Source organism: Alosa alosa, chromosome 18 (assembly GCF_017589495.1).
Source record: "Alosa alosa isolate M-15738 ecotype Scorff River chromosome 18, AALO_Geno_1.1, whole genome shotgun sequence".
Taxonomy (NCBI): Eukaryota; Metazoa; Chordata; class Actinopteri; order Clupeiformes; family Clupeidae; genus Alosa; species Alosa alosa.
The window spans coordinates 11,760,984-11,782,491 of NC_063206.1; the positions used below are offsets into that span (position 1 = coordinate 11,760,984).

The window sequence follows — 21,508 nt, forward strand, 5'->3', positions numbered from 1 at the left end:
ACACGTTGACTACATAACATGATTGACAAAGATAATAGCAAATAGTGGCTTGGTAAAGAGAAATGTAATGATTTTATTTGACAATGAAGTGTGAATGACAGACCTACAACCCAGTCACATTATCACATAGCTTTGACATGGGAGGTGATACAGAGACGTTTTTGCACGAAGAGGTAGAAATCAGCACCGACTGGACCCGTGTCTTATTTTAAAATACCTTTGTGGTTTGTGACATTGTAAGGCAAGTATTTGGTTATGTACACCTCCAGTATCAAAAAGGAATTTCAAGAGACAGTTAAATCAATGCAATAAGTAGGCCTACGCCTGAAATACAACAGCATTTGAACCTCCAAGACGAAGAAAACTGGATAAGAGCTTTAAGAATCCCATATGATTAATGAAGAAAATGTAACCTCTGGGAATATGCATCAATCATTATTAAATTGTATGCATATGCTTTTAAACATAGGGGTGATGGCTGCAATTGGGACATGGGCTTTCTCCTACCCAGCTGTGAGGGAAATGAGGGACTTGATTTTGTCAGGTCAACTTGCCACAGATGTTGTAGAGAGAGCCATGGCAGGTGAGCTCAGGTTTGCTGCACCTGTTCAACGACAAACAGGTTTGCCTGGTTTCTCCATGAACACCTGTATTGATACTTCTCTTGGTGACCTGGTCCTCAGAAATAGTTTCAATTACGTTTGATCAGCCAAAATATGGCACTTAAACAGTGAATGTTTTTTTTTTTTTTTTTTTTTTAAGTTCGCATACCCTTCCGTGGGCCTATAACATCCATTTCATTCTCTGACTTTCAGGGGTGGAAAATGACAGGGAGACAGGACATCATATTGTGGGTCGAGGAGGATTCCCAAACAGCATTGGAGTGGTAGAATGTGACGCGGCAATAATGGAGGGCACCCCTGGAAGATTTGGGGCTGTTGCTGCACTAAGAGGGTAAGAGCAATACAAAATATTAAAAACATATTCCAGTGGATAAAGGGTTTAAATTTGGACTCTGTGTAGTTACTCTTCAGCCAATAGAGGGTGAAGACCTTACGGCCTCTTCAGCAGGAGAAAACCAGATAAGATTCAATGAGGTCCTCACATTCCACTCACGGCTCCGATTCTTCAGACTGCCATAATTCAGTTGTCTCTCTGCAGTTGAATTAGGCATTTAAATGAAATGGGTGTGTAAGATGTATGTTTAACAGAAACATTGTGATCTGATCATTTTGATACACATTTTGTGGTGACCTTTGATAAACAACATCTAATGTAAACAAATCATTGCTTTTGTCTAGTCCTTAACCCTGAATAATTAGGTTTATTTGAATCACAAAGAAAAACTACATTCCCATGAAAGAAATATATCTCATACTGTAAATATTCACCATTCAACTTTCTAACACTGTTATTATGAAAAAATATACATCCATTTTTCTCCCTTTACTTACATAATTAACCTTTAATCAATTAATAATAATCTATTGTCCTCAACAGTACAGGGCATACTGTAGGCTCTTTTCCTGTAGTGCTTTTCAGAATGTTAATCCAACTCATCTGTGTGTGGGTCAGGGTGGGGACGCCATGTCAAGTGGCTCGCAAGGTGATGGAGAGAAGCCCTCACAGTCTGCTGGTAGGAGAGGGTGCTCTACAGTTCGCTGTGGAGCAGGGCATTACAGTGGAGCCCAATGACAAATTGCTAAGCGACCGCTCTGCCTCTGCTTATCAGGTAACCCATTGTACTACAAACCAGGTATGAATAATGAATGCCAGGCTAAGCAAGGACACTACACAACATAAAACACTACAGCTATAAAGAGGATGATACACACTCCCTATGATTAATGATTAGCCATTTTATCTTCCACTGTCAGTGGCATGCTGTAAATGTTAGTAGAATCTGTGTTCTCTTTGCTTTGTAATCAGTTAGAATTTGTGTTATAGACAGTTATTTTCTATTATTGTAAAGGAAGGTGTCAAGGAGTCCCGTTGCTCACTTTTCAATGCTCATGATTATACAGCTGGAGTATAGGCCTTCGGTGAATCTCTCTTTTGTGTTCTCTTAAAGGAATTCCTTGAGAAGAAGAAAGGGCTCAGTGGTCACGATACATTAGGTTAGATTTCACATCATTTTCTACCCTGAGATCATTACATCACACTGATTTTTTCCCCCATAGTGAATTTTTAGATCCTTTACCTTAAACCTGAAGATGTGCTTGTAGTGAACCATTGTATGCACTAGAGGGTGTCCAAGTCCCTTCACACTTGGTCAAAAACCTTAACTGTGTGAACTGTCAATGACTGTTATGACTCCTTTTTATGCAATGATTAAGGCTTGAATAAATACATAAATGTAGTATTATTTTTCCCTGAAGAAATTGAAAAGATTTTTAATCAATTAAAATATTTGTTACTCTGAATCTCGCAGGACTTGTAGCCTTGGACCTCATGGGAAACATAACAGTCGGTGAGGACGGACATCTAGACCTATGTCCAGTACTAATTTTATCTCTATAATAAGTGAGCTGCCATGTTTGTTTTAAATATATTGGCTTTGTTTAGCTTTCTTCTACTTGAAATTTTAGGAGTTTCCACATCAGGAGCCCCTTTTAAATCCCCTGGGAGAGTTGGGGACTCTCCACTGCCAGGTTGTGGCCTTTTTGCAGACCGCACAGTAAGTACCCAGTGAGTAAAAGTGGAACTAGGAGTTTTAAGCATGGATGGACATGCCAATGCATTATGTGCACACACTGCTGTCAGGTTCAGTAGCTAGTTTTGATTATAGTGGAAGCTAATTGTTGCAGCATACACTCTGTAAACAGAGGGCTTCAGTTACATTCCCAATGTAGCCTGCCAGTAAGATGTAAAAAAGGAAAACTTTTTACAATTTTTACAAAAATAAAACAACATTTTCTGTAGACAATAGTGAATTGTGCATTATATTGTACCTCAACACCTCATTTGATATAATAGATTTAAATAGCATCCCATTAACTAGGGTTTTCACTGCAGTGTAATCACTATATGTAAATTATCTTATCTTTTTATAATTTATTACCGTTTTCTCATTTAAGAATTAAAGTATGTTTACAACAACATTCTGTCTTTCCTAGGTTGGTGCAGCAGCAGGTTAGTTTCTTGAGTTTACTTTCATTACTGTTCATGCTGTCCTCAGGTCTGTATATAATCATTTCTGTATATTTTTTCGTTCAAGTTATTCACAGATTTTAGCTCTGATTTGTTTTGCACCCTTCTGACGGTAAGATTTCGCAGGACCAAGTCATTAGTCTGTACTTCCCGGACCACTTATAGTAGGCATATGTTTTTTTTTTTTTTTTTTCAGATCATAGGTTACTGGCTTCTATAGCAGATTGAAATGTAGGTATTTCCATGAAAAATGTTATAACATGTTACATTGAGGTGGTGTTTGTATTTAAACCCATGTCAGCCACAGGAGATGGAGATAAAATCATGTGCTTCTGCCCAAGCTTCCACGTGGTGCAGTTGATGAAACAGGTAAACTTTAAATTTTTGTTCAACTTTAAAATGCTTGTCATTTATCATTCTCCTATCTCATTGTTCTATGAATATCCCTAAATGCATTGCTATCAATGAGATGAACCAAATAGACCGACGTAAACCCTCTCTATGCTCTGTAGGGATCAACCCCCAGAGAAGCTTGCCATACTGTCCTTGCTGACATCATGATGAAAACCGGCCAGGACAAATGCTTTGAGATTGGACTGATTGCTTTGAACATGAAGGTATTACATCATGATAATGTTAGTTGTGGTATTGTTACCATTAAAGATGTTTTACAAGAGACAGTGGTCGTTTGTAGAGACTATTGGGTAATTCCATGCAAAACTGTCACGTCCATACCATGGCATTGTGTTGCCGGTATGGACATGACAGTTTTGCGTGGAATTGCCCTATTATATAATAATGTTCACAACAATGTAGGCTAGACTTAAGACCTAATCTTGTCTTTAAGATGCCTGATATAAAAATAGTTTTAACCTGCAGTAGCCTATTTCACCAAATCCCAAAAAGTTAATGTTTTAGTGTTTACATGTTCTGCCAACAGTGTCACCTTAAATAGGCTATTAAATAATACATTTTGCGAGACCTGCTTTAGAAAACTTTCATATGGTAACGAATACCTTAATGTATTTGGCTTACTCTGGGTTAAGGGTCAGCATGTCTTTGGTTCTGCTTTCCATCTGCTCTTGCCTAAACACTGACTCTTCCACAGGGAGAGGTGGGGACTGCTTCTTCTGTTGAGTTCCCATACACATTTTGGAATCAGTCATATGAATCTGTACAGAAATGCACACAGTCTTCGACCTCTTATGCCTAATTCAGAACCTGTTATTAAATGTTTTCTTTATAAATTGTTTCCTGTGTGTGTGTTTTTAGGGCTGTATACTGTCTGATCCAATAGCCATAATTTACAGGTATAGGCCTACACATGAGTGCAGTTAGTAGGCCTAGGCAAGCCTATAAACCTACTACAATTAGCCTACTCTTTTCGTAATGCTTATTCTTATTGTCAAATTAGCTGACGTGGTTGAACTTAACTCCTGCTCACCCAGATAATCAACTCGACACTGAGTCAATCGTGAATCATCAGTCTCAAACACATCAGTCTCGTGTGACGTGTGACATAGTCCGACAAGCATTCGAGAAGTTTCAGTGGACCATCACAGTTATAACAGATAGGCCTACAGTTCAAAACAAAATCATTTTAAAATAGGCGACAGGCGACTGAACATCTTAGGCCACTTTAGTGGCACAATAACATAAAACAGTAGCCATATTTAGAACATCACACAGACATTTCCCTAAGACAGATAAAAAATATGAGCAATCAAACAGCCATATAATTATTGATTTTGCTGGCTCAAAATCCGTGCCAACGTTATGCCACGTTTCACTAATGACGTAATTTGTTCTTTTTTTGACAGTAGAGAGGGTTGTGGCCGAAGCGAACGAGGCATTAAAACATCGCATAACGCCGGTGTATGCGAATTGATGAGAGGGCGATGTAGTTTACACAGGATACAGAGTCAACTGAAGCAACCAGCATTGCTTTATGTAGGACTACAACTTCCAGTAACTGGTATGACGTGGATGGCTTACGCCGTTGTAAAGCAGCCCAGTTGAAGCGTCTCTATTTCCTGGTTGAAGTGGCAGCCATTTTGGGTTCAGACGACTAGCCGCCTTGGGTCTGGGGGAGTAGCTAGTCTCTAGTTACTTTTTAAATCTGTTAAACGCGGCGCTTCTGTTGTTCATCAAATCTAAAGGGAGTCTCATCTTATAAGAAGAGTGGTTTAACAGTGTCAAGCCACGATGAATCCTGAATAGTAAGTAGAAATGCAGCGGTGTATCTTAGCATAGCGCTCCCTGTTTCCAGTTGACAGTCAACGGCAAAAGGGGTTTCATACCCTGTTAGCATTAACGTTACTATCGAAAGCTGCCTACTCTAGCTAGGTATCGGGTTATTGTCTTTATGTCAAAAGCACATACAATGCTAGCGACCTAGAATTACATTTTGATCCACGTAGGTTTGTTAACATTGTTAGTGGTGTATATATTTTGGCACTTTGTAATTATGTAATAGTACGTTACAGGTGCTATTGTAAGGTTATTTAGCAAGCTAGCAAACTAGCCCCGGCGAAAAATCATTCCATCCCCGGTTTTGTAAAGTGGTGTTCCAATGTCCTACCGAGACGAATGGTTTGGTTTTAGTTCACATCTTCGGAACCAATGTTTTCAGAATATTGAGCTGCACAGTGTAAGAATATTGTCAACAACATGCAGCAGTTAAACAATCCCGGCAGCAGTTTTAGTTACTAGTTGGTCATCCTACATAGGCGATAGTTAGCTGGATATGTGTGACTTTAGTTCTGTGCTGTTAGTCAGTCTTTCTTCAGTCAGTTAATTTCGATTTATAGGACGTTACATGGTCGTTCAATATATAATGTAAAGGTTGCTATTATACAGCTGACATGTTTTTTTACTATCTGACACACATGGTGTGGGCAGAAATAGGCCGTCTACGTATGACAAATTTGATCCTTTACAGATGGCTCATACGACCAACCAAGTCCAAGTGATATGCCTAACTATATTGATACGATCACATTTACAGCACCACTTCTTCTCACTTTCCCCACTGCTGTGGCAAGTCTGAGTTGTAGAGCCATTGTAGTTTTCAGTTTAAAACTAATAAGCACCTGCCTCTATATTTCTTTCATCTGTTTGACAACCCGGATGTTCACCTGGCTGTTGATTTTAAAGCCACTTACAGATGTACAGAGGTAGCCTAACTGCACTGTTAGAGGTTGATGCCTCAAAATTGTTGGTCCTGTAGCAGTTTAGGGCAAAACTAGTATGTTTTTCCGGTATAAATTCTCAGCTGTTACTCGGTCAGTGAGATCTTGGCTGATGTTTGCCTGGAGTAGAAGTTTAGCCCAAGGGATAGGCTAGGCTACATTTGTTAAATGATTGCTTTGCCATCACAGGCAAGTGTAAGTCGACGTCCAGGAGACACCCATCCGCTGAAGTTGTGAGTCAGTCATGTGTAGGTCACATGCCATGTGACATGCTGCTTACAACACTGCCTCAGCTACTACGGAAACACAGGAGTCCAACCCATGTTTTGAGTCTTAACTCTTTTTTTCCTGCCAAAGTGCTGTTTGATGTTTTTTGTATTATTGTCAATTTATTAACATGTTATATTTATTACATTGACTGTAGTGGTAGTGTAGTTAGTGAAATTAGACGTTAATTGTTTGCTGCCAAGTAATGGTCATTGGCTAACAGTCTACTCTCGGTTTTAAATGTTGGTGTGCTTAATTCCTATCCCCACAGTTGTTGTTTTTCTTCAAAGTGAATCTACTGATTTAGTCAGTGTTATCATAAATATATATTTTTAATACTTTTCGTTGTCAGTAGCCTACATTCAACAGGTATGATCTTGCTGATATGTTGACATCATCTCATAATATCAGCAGTTTTTCCTACTGCCCCTGTTTGCCATTGTGTGTTAGTTTTCTTTGTTCTACAGAGGTATTTACACGTAGAGTTTAACTTTGATTCTTGCCACAGACATTGTGTACTTTTGTGCTTGCACAATGTTCTGTCTTCGCATTTCTTCTTCTTCTGTGCCCAAAGTTTGGACACGCAACTGCTATGCTCACACTCAGCATTGTCAGAATCCTTATACTGCTGAAGTCGTATACTCTGATTCCTTCCTCACAACTACATCCCACTTCTGTGGGTGGATGACCTGTGTGCTGTGTTCACTTAGAGCTGGCAGAAGGGCCAAATGCTCTAGATGCCTCAGTGGCCACTTTTTTTAATCTCCTGAAAATGTCTGGCCTTCCCTCAGTTTGTCTCTTATCTGTGTAGAAGGTGGCAAAAATGCAAGAACTTAGTGTTTGACCTCTCCGGAGATTGGTGAATGTTGCACTGTTATGTGGAAAATTCTACTTTGTGTTCAAGAACACACTAGAAAAAGCCTCTGCTTGGCTCAAACGTGTCCTAGATAGTGTTTGGAAATCCCTGGAGGTTGGTGGGTCATGGAGATTGGTTAGGGAAGCGCTGAATCTGTCCGTAGGGCGGCGTGTGTACACAGGGCAGCTCATTGTCCAGCGTGAGCTGGGCTAATGAAGGGAGCATGACTGGAATTCATTACAATGGGAACAGGGGGAAGTCAGGAAGCAACCAGGCCTCTCAGACGACACCCGGACCGGGTGGGCATCCATGGTGGCAAGCTGCAACTCTATTTAGAGGCGGGTCTCTTGCCTTGAGGCTCCATTTTTGTGGAGCAGTGGCAAGGTGGGTCGGAGGCTCGAAGTGCTGGGCACTCGGGGTGATGGGGCCCCCGCTCCACCCCCACCTTCAATGGAATGCTTAATCGGCTTACTCGAATTTCCCCCTGTGTTGGGCCGCTGTGTATGGAGTAGTATTCAATAAACGGCTATGCTGGCCCACTGCAGGTTGACATGGTAGGGCAGTGGAGGACGGATGGGGGAGTGGGTGGGGGTATCGCTGAAGACTGTCCTCTGTGTTTGTTCTTTGCCATGGATACAGCTGTGTAATGTTAATGGTGGACAATAGCCTCATAGTCTTACTGCCCAACAGGTATGGTCTATTGTAGCAGGTAGGCATTTAAATGTTTTGTTTAACATTGAAGGCCTGTTAGGGTCATTCTGAATGAGGCAGAAAGAGGGATGGTTCCGAGAGTGAAATGTAGCTACAGCTTACAGTGTTGAATTAGACTATAGGAAAAAGATTTAGAGGTCTATAACAATAAACGTTTTTAGGGATCACTTAAGTTTGTGATGGGTTTAACTGACCAATTAAATGTAGGAAAGGTACTGCAAGTCTTCCTTATAGTAATTCATAGCACTTCAGATTGTCAGACTCGGTGCCATAAATGGTCTGAGTTGAACCCTGTCACTTCGATGGCTAACTACGGTCAACCAGGATTTTGCACGTCAGGAATTGTCTTTCCTCTACAGTTTGTTTCTAATACGTAGAAACCTGACCTGGGCAGGTTCTAGCAGGTGCAAACTGCTCTAACAAGTGCTTAATAGTACGCCCACTTCAGGATGCCATATCTGAATGGTGTGATAGTTGAAGCTTTTTGTGTTCTGTGTCTCGGGATTTAACTAATTGTTTTCAAGACGTATTGCCGCCTAGTCTTCCCACATCTTGGTAGTGGTGGTAATCCCAGCTGTTAAGGTGATTAAAGTTAGGTCTAAACCAAATGGAGATATATTTTGGCTAAAGGGGAGTGTTGTATTCTGTTTGTAATCAGGCTGTCATGATTTTGGCCTTGTGATGTAGGCCGAAGGCTAGGTTATGTGATGTAGGCTAGGTTAGTCATGGTGTCAGAATCACAGAATCATAATGAGAATAGGTCGCCCATTTCTCCAATGCCCTGAACCCTTTCATTCCCCTCAGTCATCCTTTTATCTTTTTCTGATCCAAGAATTCTGATTGCCACTATCACTGATTACACATGACTGCTGATTTTCACCACAGGGGAAGGAATAGCCTCTTCAAAAAATAAATTCTCATTTAATAGGCTAAGAATTGATACAGCACTCACTCATACTAGTAGTCTAATGAGGTGCAATAAGAAATGTTGGCATGATGCGTCATGCCCAGTGCTGTCTTTTTGCCTGTGCTTGCCAGGGCTTTTCCCTTCCTTTCTATGTTGACCAGGGAAGAGAGTCTCAGGTCTATGGTGACCTTCAGCCAAGTTCAGCTAGACCAAGGCTTCTACCCATCTCCACCAGCACGGATCCGTTTAATGAGCTTATGTTTGGTTTCGCTCAGAAATAAGCCCCTCACCCCCTCTCGCTCCAGCGCCAGCCTGCTTGCTCGCTTGTTCGCTCCCAGGTCCAACTCCACTCTTTAATCTCTGGTCTGCTTCAGGAACCGAACCGTACGGATCCGCTCCGACAGCCACAAGCTGTAGCGGTGGGGGCAGCAGACTTGAGCGGAAAGAGGCGAAATATTAAACATGCACTGCTGAGTTGTTGAGGCTTAGCTTAATTATTATGTTTCTCATGTTATATGTGGGGCATTTTGAAATTCTTTGTTTGTAGAGATCTTGAGTGATGCCATTTCGCATGAGCATGGCGACGACATTTGCGTACTCCGAAGATGAAGAAAAACGGATTATTACCAGTGCTTCTTTACTTGATGAGGAAACTACTGCTCCACAGGAGAACATGGATCATCGACATCTACTCCACGATCTCAAACGTTTGAAGGAAAAGGATATTAAATTGGACTTGAACTCAATTACGCTCTCGGACTACTGGAGGAAAGGACTTATCCCACGCGGCCTTAGAATTAAGAAATTCCCGATAGTGGGTTCCAAAGACAATGAAGATTTCAAGACTAAATGGGAAGCCATTCTTAGTAAATGCTCTTTTGACTTGATGCTCCTTATGATCGAAGAAGCCAAAAAGGATAAAGCCGTTATCCAGCAAGAGATTGAACAAGTAAATAAGAAATTGGAGGAAATACAAAGTATTGAAATTACGACCTCTTGGACTAAGCTCAACGACGACCTGATGAAATTTAAAGAACAACTGAAACAGGAGAAACTTCGTAAATTTAAACGCGATCAAAAGGATTACAAAGAGAATAAAGTTTATTTATGGCAGAGATTTAGAGCTCCACTTGACCAAGGGCCGCATAGAAGAGGCGCACGCACGGTATCCTTTAACTTCACCAGCGAGGAAGAGGACCAGGATGGACCTACACAAGGCCGCGCTCTGATGGGAGAGTCTTCGGGAAACTGTCAACCCGTCAGCAATGGGGGGAAAAACAAACAACAGAGAAAAAACGGAAGAAAACAAGGACGAGAAGGGGACGTAAGAAATCCGCCACACAATTACCCCACACGGATGCAGAAACGGACATGGTGATCAACCTATCGGGTACCTCCCTTTCTGATACACAAATTAAAGTACTCTCAAGGCTTAACGTTTTCCCCTATCAGCTCCTCCACTGACTTTGATATTAAGATTGACCTATTTAGGTTTTATAGAAGCGTACACCTTAAGGCTTGGTATAAACTTAATCAGGCACGGCCACCCACATCTGCCATATCTAAGTCGCTTACTCCTTTTAAACCAAAGTCACAATTCTGCCCCAGAGTGCAGAAAGCTACTTTGGAGACATTTGAGAAGAAGGTCAACTACGAGATTGTGCGTTTCTCTTTGTTATAATTTTTCCAATGTCAACCTAATCTGACAAGGGACAAACGAGAGGCGCTTAAAGAGCTAACGGAAAATGATAACATCATAATTAAAAGGGCGGATAAAGGAGGAGCGGTAGTTGTATGGGGTTATGAGCAATATATTGAAGAGGCCCATTGACAGTTGGAATATACAACTTTCTATGTCCCTCTAAAGAGCAATCCAATAGAAACACTAGTAAAGGAGCTTCAACAAATACTCACTACAGCCAGGGATGAAGACCTTATATCTACGCAAGAACTGGAGTTTCTATTTAAACCCCATCCTCGGATGGCATCCTTTTACCTCTTACCAAAGGTACACAAGAACATGATAAACCCACCTGGGAGACCAGTGATCTCGGGAAATGACACTCATTTCTAAATATGTGGACTTTTTCATTAAACCGCTTCTTCCAGCGTATATACAGGACACAACGGATGTGCTTTGCAAAATTAGGGACCATAACTTCATCGGTCCTGACGCGCTTCTGGTGACTATGGATGTGGAGGCCCTGTACAACACAATCACAACCAAGGCCTTATAGCCCTAAGACACTTCCTTGACAAACGCCCACACCCACACAGCCCCCCCACTGATTTTTTGGTGGAGCTAACTGAATGGACATTAAATAACAATGTGTTTTTTTATTTCAGGATAAACTTTTTAAGCAAATCAAAGGCTGCGCAATGGGGGCGTGCTTTAGCCCATCGTATGCGGGCTTGTTCATGGAGAAATGGGAAGAAGACGTCGTATTTAACGATTGCAATGTCTTTAGGGATAAGATCATATGGTGGGCTAGATTTATTGACGATGTAATCTTGTGATGGAGTGGTACAAAAAATGAATTATTGGCGTTTCATCGATACTTAAATGCAGCGAATTCCAATATTAAACTATCCCTGGATTTTGATAAAGATGGAATACATTTCCTTGATCTTGATATTTATAAGGATATCCAGGGGTATCTACACTAGGGATGTTAACCGGTAGCCGTTTAACCGGTGGTTGACCGAATCAACGTTGACCGGTTAAAATTTTCCTTATTCCTTATCCTTATTTTCCTTATTCCTCCACAAGTAGTGGACAATGATTGGGGAAAATGTATAATACAAAGGGCACGAACTAACATTGTGTGATGGGAGCCTAACCATTCTAAAATGGGGGGATAACTTGTTTCACGGGCAGAGAAAGACGCGCGACAGGACACGGGTATCATAAATGGCAGTTATAGAATTTTCGGTGACCGACTTTAACCGGTTAATGATGCTCAGTGGCTGGTTAAGATTTTTTTTAAATTTCGCCATCCCTAATCTACACTCGACAATATTTGGGAAGGTGGCACATAAAAACACGTTGCTACATGCGAAAAGTTTCCATTCACCTACACTAAATAGGAACATCCCGGACTATTTCAGAGACTACGTCGGATCTGCGATAATGCACAAGATTTTGACAGGAAGAGTGTAGAGATGTATAATCGCTTCAGACAAAGGGGCTACTCCTCTAAAGTTCTATACAGCCCTGGAGAGGGCTAGCTCGATCGAACAAAACTGTCTGCTAATTAGGAGGCCTACTTCTGCTAAAAATTATAGGGTTTTCTTCTCGACGCGCTACAGCACAGACGCGTATTCCATACACAATGTAATTAAAAATAATTGGAATCTCCTAAAATGTGATGACTCGTTGAATAATATCTTTGAGGAGCCCCCTATTTTCTCCTTCAGAAGGGCACCTTCATTGGGTGATAGACTGGTGCACAGTTACTTGCCAGCTAAGGAGAAATCCACTTGGTTACCCCAAGTGCCTAACGGTACATTTAAATGTGGGCATTGTAAAATCTGTCATTTGGTATCTAAGTCTAAAGGGTTCACCCACCCAGTAACACTACACACATTTGTTACTAACCATTTCATAAATTGTAAGAGCACATTTGTCGTCTATATTTTACAATGTTCTCTATGCGACGCTTTCTATGTGGGGAGCACAGATATGCCACAAAAACAGGAAATTGTGACTATGCAATGACAACACTTCAAAGAAACGCATATAGACAAAACCATTGTATTTACTGCCATAGGAATTGATCATGTGCCTTTTACGTCTAGGAGAGGGGATAGACAAAAAATATTAAACCAAAAAGAAAGTCGTTGGATATACAAACTGAATGCCATGACAGCCCCGGGATTGAATGACTCAATTGAAATGTTGGCTTTCTTGTAGATTCGATGAGCCATGTTTGTGTGATTGTTTATTTGTTTTTATTACATTGCTATGTTGATGAATTGATATGGACTCCACCTAGTGTCTGCTTGTATATGTGTTAATGTCTAGACCTCATTGTAATTATCTAACTCCGCCCACGTCAGCTGGTGTTAGTTGAACAGCTGATTTATCTTACTTGTCTGAACACCTTGCCTGTAATAGATTTTGCCCTAATGAAGGCCTATTCAAGGCCGAAACATGTTGGCAATTTTAGCATGATGATTAAGCCTACCTATTAAAGCTTTTTTAACCTTTTTTTGAAGAGTGCCTTGGACTATCCATACTTATACATATATTTTTTCTACCAAAGAGCACCTTCACATTTACTTTAAATTACCAAGAGTATTATGCCACAGCCCTCCAAACTCATCCCATTCATGCCATTGTGGGTAACAAATTAGTCAGGCTTTCTCTTTTTTTTTTTTTTTTTTTTTTTTTTTTTCTTCCTTTCAGGCTTGTATGCAGGGTGAGGCTTTTGTCTGTTGGTTCAGGTCAGATATAGGGCTGGGCGATATAGGCCAAATTCAGAATCTCTGAGAAGATAGATAGATAGATACTTTATTGATCCCCAGGGGAAATTCAAGGTATCAGCAGCATACAGACAACACATACACATTCTTTAACAGCAGAAAAAGTAATTAAAGTATATAATATAAAAACACAACTAAGCAATAAGGACAGTAGAAGATAAAGAATAAACTAAAATACAAATTATACTAACTAACACTTAATCTAAATCAATTCTAAAAACAGTATCCACATAGTGGTGATTAATCAATCAGAGGCGCTTGCAATGACTGAGGCAGGGACTGAGCCTGTGATTCTCTGTGCATAGTAAGGTAAGGTAAGCTGCTCTGTGTGAATGAGTGTCATGGTGATACTGCAATGGTGATAGTGGTCATGGTGATGGTGCAAATGAGTAAGTGCAACAATGCAGAAATAAAGTCTATATATTTAACTATTTTAAGAAAAGGTATAAGTGTGGCCACAGTTCAGCTGTGGCATGGAGGGAGGGGTTATGCATATGTGCTAATATAGCAGGCAAACAGTGAGGCAGAAAGACAGTGGTAAAAGTGGCTAGTGGACAGACAGTATCCAAACATGGAGGGGGTGAAGAGGCAGACAGACTATGCAGAGAAGTCCATCTCTCCTCTTCCCTTAAGTGAAGCATTGAACAGTTCAATGGCCCTGGGGACAAATTACTTTCTCAGTCTGTCTGTCTGAGCGAAGTCTCCAGCTGATCAGGCTCTTCTGCTTAACAATAGTGCTGTGGAGTGGGTGACACTCATTGTCCAAGATGTTGATCAGTTTGTTCAGGGTCCTTTTGTCAGATAGTGAAGTGATGCACTCCAGTTCAGCTCCCACTACAGAGCCAGCTTTCCTTACCAGCCTGTCAATTGGCCCTTGTCATCCTTCTTCCTTGTGCTTCCTCCCCAGCATACTACTGCATAGAAGAGAACGCTGGCAACAACAGACTGGTAGAACATCCTGAGGAGCTTGCTGCACACATTGAAGGACCGCAGCCTCCTCAGGAATTACAGCCTGCTCTGCCCTATCTTGTAGAGTGCATCAGTGTTGGCTGACCAGTCCAGTTTATTGTCCAGGTGGAGACCCAGATACTTGTAGGTGCTTACCACCTTCACATTGACCCCATCAATGTGGACTGGTAGCAGAGTGGGCTTAGACCTGCGGAAATCCACCACCATCTCCTTGTCCTTGGTCTTTGAAGTGTTGAGTTGAAGATGATTGAGTTTGCACCATTGCACAAAGTCCTCCACCAGGCTCCTGTACTCCTCCTCCTGCCCGTTCCTGATACACCCCACAATTGCAGTATCATCAGAAAACTTCTGCATGTGGCATGACTCGGTGTTGTAGCAGAAGTCAGATGTGTACAGGGTGAACAGGACTGGAGAGAGCACAGTTCCCTGTGGCGCTCCGGTGCTGCTGATCAGTGTTAGAAAGACAGTTCTTCAGTCTGACGAACTGGTCGCTCGGTCAGGTAATCTGTAATCCAGGTTACCAGGTGAGCGTCCACACCCATCTGCAAGAGCTTGTCTCCCAATCTGAGGGGTTGGATGGTGTTAAAAGCACTTGAGAAATCAAAGAACATGATTCTCACAGCACTTTTCCCCTTGTCTAGGTGGGAATGTGTCCTGTGTAGAAGATAAGTGATGGCATCGTCCACGGCCACATTCTCCTGGTATGCAAACTGTAACGGGTCTAGTGCATGGCGTACCTGGGGCGAATCCTGAATCGCTCCATTGTCTTCATCACATGTGATGTAAGAGCGACAGGTCTGTAGTCATTAAGCTCACTAGGGTGTGGCTTCTTAGGGACAGGGGTGAGACATGATGGGAGGGGAGGGGGAGGGGTGCATCTGGGATCTGTGTGTCTGATGGCTGTTGACTGAAGTCGTTGTCACCTCATTGTTCGTGATCGCCATGTGGGGGAGGGGTGCAAAATCCAGTGATGGTGGGGGTACGATAGCCTGTGATGATGGAGGTGAGTGTTGCACTGGTATTGAGGGGGTGGGGGATGGTGGACAGACCACCGCCATTGGAGCTGGAGCAGTGCAGTCAAACCTGTTGTAGAAGTGGTTCAACTGGTTCGCCCTGTCCAGGTCCCCCTCCACAGAGCTGCTGTTCTTCTTCAGGCCAGTGATGACCTTCATGCAGTCCCATGTCTTCAAGTTGTTTTCCTGCAACTTCTGTTCCACCTTCCTTCTGTAGTCCTCCTTAGCCTCCTTCAGCTTGAATTTGAGTTCCCCTTGCACGTGCCTCAGCTCTGCCATGCCCCCCTCTCTGAACGCCATCTTTTTCCTGTTAAGAAGGGTCTTGACATTGCTGGTTATCCAAGGCTTGTTGTTGGGAAAGCAGCGTACAGTTCTGGTGGGAACAACCATGTCCATGCAGAAGTTCAGGTAGTCAGTTGTGCACTGTGTGACCTCTTAAGTCCTCTCCATTCTGTAACACACTCCAGTCAGTGCACTCGAAGCAGTCTCTCGGAGCCTCATCCGCTTCAGGTGTCCACTTCCTGATGGTGCGTGTGGCAACTGGTAGCCTCTGTACTTTGGGCTTGTACATTGGCTGGAGATGAATGAGGTTGTGGTCTGACTTTCCCAGTGGGGGGAGGGGGTTTGCGCTGTATGCATCCCTCACGTTTGCATACATGAAGTCTATTGTCCTGTTTTTCCTTGTAGGGCAGTCAACATACTGGTAGAAATTTGTGAGTGTGGAATCCAGTGTTATGTGATTGAAGTCGCCAGAGATCACAAAAAAGGCGTCAGTGTGTTGGGTTTGAAGCCTTGCGATTGTGGAGTGGATGACGTCACACGCTGTATCCGGGAGAGCTCGAGTGGGAACGTAAACACAGATGTCTCCTTCACTGTAACATTTGTTAATGTGTAGTTAAAAGCAGGTAAAACTTGAGGCTGGCTTTCGAAAGAATAGTTCTTTATTCTGGATGTTAACAATAGAGTTCTGATAGCTCTGTTGTACACACAGCACAGCACATTGTTGCAAAGTGAAGCCAAGACCATGAACTCCCTGAGCCATAACGCTCTTGGTTAGAAATAGCGAAATTACAATACACATTAAACAAACAGTTCTCCACAGGTATCTGTCTGGAGTCAGATGGGAGAGAGCAAATCAGCTACAGGAAAGTCCAAATACGGGCATCCTGGGCGGGTTCTCCAAAACACCTTTGCGATGTAAATGTGTCTGAATGGGGGGAGCAATTAATTGACTACCATTTGGCGAAACATTCAGTCTTCTCACAAATAAACATCCTGTCTCAGCCATTTCTGTGGCTGAGACAAGGGGACTGTAACATTTTTAAAACCACCAATATTTAACACATTGTTTTGACTGGATTGATTGGACAGAAATTTGCGAACTGATTTTGATTTCATGTTATTTACTTTTTTATGTATGTATAATGGAGCTATTTCGGCATGTTTGCAAGCATGCGTATGAGTAGTCCTATCTGTTTTGATCTTTATTGTTGCATTGTCAGGAGCAAGCCTGTAAATGTACTCATGAAAGGGCGAAGCACTTCACAGTGGGCTAATTAGTCTGTTATAACGTTCATGCTGTGCGTGGTGCAGCAGTAACTTTGAACTTGTCTGAAACCAAAGTTAGTCTGCAGTTATCTAAACCTGTGGCTGGTGCCTAAGTAAGTTCACCAGAAAGTTAATAATACAACTCACTTTCCACGGCACGGAAAAAGTGAGTGCACACACGACTGAGTGCTCATTAGATCAGTCAATCTTGACTGGATAACTGTGGCTGACCATATGAGATGGCTATTCCTAGCTGTTTAATGGTGGTGAATGCACAAAGGAAAACTCTACCAAAAGGGACATATTGTTGGCGAATGGATCGCAGACGTGGCTGGAATATATTGTTAGCTGGTTAGCTAAATGCACCAAACCTATATTAAAAAAAAACTGCAATAAACTGCCAAGCCCTAGTCTGATCCTTTGAGCACTTCACCACACCTCTCACTAACAAGGAGGCAATGGTATGTGGTGCCAGCTCAGCATCTTTTGGAGGGGAAAAAAACTATACACTGGAAAAGGATGGGCTGTCCTTAAAGGATGAACTGTGGTCTTGGGATATGACAATGCAGGTCTGCCCAGACAGGAAGTCACATGAGGGGAAAGCATAGTGCTGATTTTACTATCACTATGTCCATAGTTCTTTTACCCTTTCTGTTCTATTTGTCTCTTTTTTTTTTTTTTTTTTTTTTTGCTCACAAAGGCTGGGAAAGTTATTAGCCGGTGTGGAATGGAAGTCGTCAAGATTTCTGTTTTGTTGTTGTCAGAGGAGAAGCCAGGATTATGTAAGTGTTAGTTGTGCAGTAGATAATGATGCACATGGCAGTTAGAGTTTATAGTAGGTCATGGTGCGTGACTGTGAATGACTAGGCCTTACTCCAGAGCCTGCAGGGCCCAGGCTAGTGCTCTCCCTGTGTGAATGTCAGCCTTGTACCCCTTGTTCTCCCTATTCATTCTGCTCAACACTGGCAGGGTTTGATGTCTAATCTCTGTGGGTTTCTGGTCCAGTGTGTCGATTCAGCGCTGGATTGTGGGTCAGATTGATTAGGATGGGTCACAAGCAGTGTCACTGTGTCCACTCTCCCAGAAGTCATGGCAGCATGATTCGTGATTCCATTTCCTGTCTCAAGGCGCACTGATCACAGTTATTTATAGCTATTTTAGCGAGCATGCTCATTAACACATACTCTCTCCCTTCCTCTTCTTTTCTCTCCTCAGTGACTATTTATTCAAGCTGCTGCTGATTGGTGACTCTGGCGTTGGAAAGTCCTGCCTCCTCCTCCGATTCGCAGTAAGTATCCCAGCTGTGCTCCCTTTACATGTTGCCTAGTGTGTGTTAAAGGCACTAGGTGAGTCAACGATGAATAAAAATGCTGTTAGCCCTTTTACCTGTGCAGGCCTGCTTAGTGTGGGACCACACACTCACATACAGACTTTTCTTCTGAAGTTACGCACAGAAAGGATTTGGCAGGGTTTAGTGGATTTTGCCGAGTCAGGCCAGGGCTTTGTGCGAAACGACTGGAGTGAGTGTGTGTATGCGCGTGCAGTGCAGGATGTGACTCTGCGCTTCCAGGGCACAGAGCCCCAGCTTTCCTTGACCCACTTCCTTCTTCCCCTCCTTTTCAGGATGATACATACACAGAGAGCTACATTAGCACTATTGGTGTGGACTTCAAAATAAGAACTATAGAGTTAGACGGAAAGACGATCAAACTTCAAATCGTAAGTCCCTTACATTGCTTTTTCTTGTCTTAAATTTCCATCTTTACAATGCTAACCAGTATGTAATCACTCTTTTACAATGTGGACATGTTGGAGATCCATGGGCAGTTACAAATATTGCCAAATTTTCCTTGGGCAAGTGCATGCCATGAATAGTAGTTTCCTCTCTGACAAAGACTGAACTGAACCACTTTTTCTGTGTTGCAAGGAGAAACCAGAGTCCTTGAAGGCTACACGTCATAATAACCTCCTGTATATGATGTCCTCTCTCTCTGTAGTGGGACACGGCGGGGCAGGAGCGATTTCGCACAATAACCTCCAGTTACTATAGAGGAGCTCACGGCATTATCGTAGTCTATGATGTTACAGATCAGGTGGGTTCAACACACAAGTGCATTCCATTGGTTCTGTTTGATTTTACACAATAGTCTATCCAATTGAACAGCATTCTTGTGAATACTGTGCTATTGGTTCGTTTGGCTAACTTTGTTAAACAAAAAGATAGTCAAACGGTTTAAGTAGTTTTGAATACATTTTGTACCTGTGTGTCTTCACCTAATCTTGACTAATGGAAGTCATGACTAATGGAAGTCAAGTGTTTACCAGTCCCTGATAATAATTTTTTTTAAAAAACAACCTTTTTGTTTTCTCCTCACAGGAGTCTTTCAATAACGTTAAACAGTGGCTACAGGAGATTGACCGCTATGCCAGTGAAAACGTCAACAAGCTATTGGTTGGCAACAAGTGTGACCTAACAACAAAGAAAGTAGTGGACTACACAACAGCGAAGGTAACAGGCTCTTGAACATAAATCATTTTAACTGAACAATTTGAATTTAGATGAAGTTGTTTAAACTTTCAGTACATTTGTCATCATTTGTCTGTTATTGTATTTACCGTAAGGTCAAATGACGTTGTGATTCCCAAATGACTTTGCTCCCCCCTCCCCTCTTCCTCCTAGGAATTTGCAGACTCCCTGGGCATCCCGTTCTTGGAAACCAGCGCCAAAAACGCCACTAATGTCGAGCAGGCCTTCATGACCATGGCTGCGGAGATCAAGAAGAGGATGGGCCCCGGGGCCACTGCAGGAGGCTCAGAAAAGTCCAACGTGAAGATCTCAAGCACTCCAGTGAAGCCTGCGTCTGGGGGCTGTTGTTGAGCCCTCCCGTCTCCGGCTCACAAACCCAGCTCCTCTGGCCCAGTCTCCTGCTCCTGCCCCCCAAAACACACTCACCCCCACCACTTGAAATGTCACAAAAAATAAATTGCAACAATGCCCACAAGACAAGATGTTAAGAGGCAGATGTTAAGAGGACAAGGTGCAGCGAGAAGGGAGAGGAGAAGAGAAAAAAAACTAAAGCAAGTTGCCTGATTTGTGCTGTATGTAGCCGCACTACCAAAAGCAATGGTTATGTAAAATGACAGATTCAGTACAAAATGCCCCCTGCCCCAAACAGAATTCAGTAAGGTTTATGATCCATTAACGGTACCATCCCATAGCCTGCCACTTGCCCTGTACACGCACACACTCACACACTTGTTTTTTTCCGCCATGGGCCCCCTCTCCACCCCTTGTAGAGAGAACACATTTTTTTTCCACTGAGCGTTTGAAATCTTCTCTGTGTGCAGGTTTCCTGGAATAACATGTGTTTTCTCACTGCATTCCCACTGCAGGGCTGGTCTGTGGTCAAAATTCAGTGACTTTTTTTTTTTTTCCTGTCTTTTTTTAAATTCTTTTTTTTCTTTCTTGTTTGTTTTTTTTGCTGTCTATATCGGCGTGTGTAGTTCTGTCCCCTTGGAAGGTGTTATCGCCAATTTGCGTGTCAACCAACTGCACAACAGTGTCTCACTGTCCAACTTAAAAAAAGAGTCTAGTGAAATATATATGTACATAAACATTATGTATATATATGTAAGATCTGATTTGCTAGTTCTGTAGTTAAATGCATTATCTGAGTAGTTTTACCTCTCAATCTTTGCTATTAATTTGTGGCTGCAGACTATTGTAATTTTGTTGCGCAATATGTAACATTTAACAGGAAAAAAGTTAAATAAATATTGTACTACCGGACTGTACGATATTAAATATGTCTGCAATTCTTGGTGAAACATGTAGAAAACAGATTGTGTTTTAATTATTTATTCTACACTCATATGGCAAATATGTTGTTCCAATTTAGAATCTGTTTGACAAATTGGCCATAACCTGTGGAATATCTTGATTGCAAGTGGCAATTTCACAATTGCATATATAAAACACTATGTTCTCTTTTTTCATAATAAAGGCAACTGATTTCGGTTTTAAAGGAACTTGGTAAAATTGTATCTAGCTATTTGTTTAGAATCCTTCAGTTTCAGCACACCTACCTAAAATTAATTTACTACAGCCTGGCCCTGTGCGCAAAGTGAGGTCCCCATGTTTTCCTTAGTGCAGGGTCTTGCCCAATGACCAGCCTTGGATGGTCTGGCAATCAAAGCTGTCACCATAGTAACCTAGTGTTTGTTAAATACCATACAAAGTAGACGTTCTACTCAGGCTGACATTCAGGCAGACATCCTTTTCATAACCCCAAGGATTTGGCCCAGAATGATAAGAATTTTGCTTAGGGCAGGGAATCCCATACACTCCAGGAATGCTATTGGATTAGTTACTAAAGCTGACCAGCAAAGATTCCTCCAAACTGAAGTAGAT

General features: G+C 42.1%; 2 protein-coding genes across 3 annotated transcripts; both read left to right on the forward strand.

Annotated features, from left to right (window-relative positions):
* Positions 1-127: 127 nt before the first annotated feature.
* On the forward strand, positions 128-4,368 carry zgc:153169 (uncharacterized protein LOC767799 homolog). Of its 2 annotated transcripts, none has more exons than XM_048270136.1 (11): positions 128-241; positions 470-583; positions 816-954; positions 1,576-1,732; positions 2,072-2,117; positions 2,432-2,470; positions 2,589-2,677; positions 3,117-3,132; positions 3,452-3,519; positions 3,663-3,767; positions 4,259-4,368. In XM_048270136.1, the coding sequence occupies exons 2-11, from the start codon at positions 475-477 to the stop codon at positions 4,361-4,363; spliced, it is 873 nt and encodes a 290-aa protein (XP_048126093.1). In that variant the 5' UTR covers positions 128-241; positions 470-474; the 3' UTR covers positions 4,364-4,368. The 2 variants fall into 2 exon arrangements, with proteins under 2 accessions (XP_048126093.1, XP_048126094.1); XM_048270137.1 differs by having other exon boundaries at positions 3,458-3,519.
* Positions 4,369-5,029: 661 nt separating this feature from the next.
* Positions 5,030-21,126, forward strand: rab1ab (RAB1A, member RAS oncogene family b). The gene is made up of 6 exons (XM_048269265.1): positions 5,030-5,369; positions 18,313-18,385; positions 18,721-18,816; positions 19,095-19,190; positions 19,475-19,606; positions 19,778-21,126. Exons 1-6 carry the CDS (start codon positions 5,356-5,358, stop codon positions 19,973-19,975), a joined length of 609 nt encoding a protein of 202 aa, XP_048125222.1. The 5' UTR covers positions 5,030-5,355; the 3' UTR covers positions 19,976-21,126.
* The last annotated feature ends 382 nt before the right edge of the window (positions 21,127-21,508 follow it).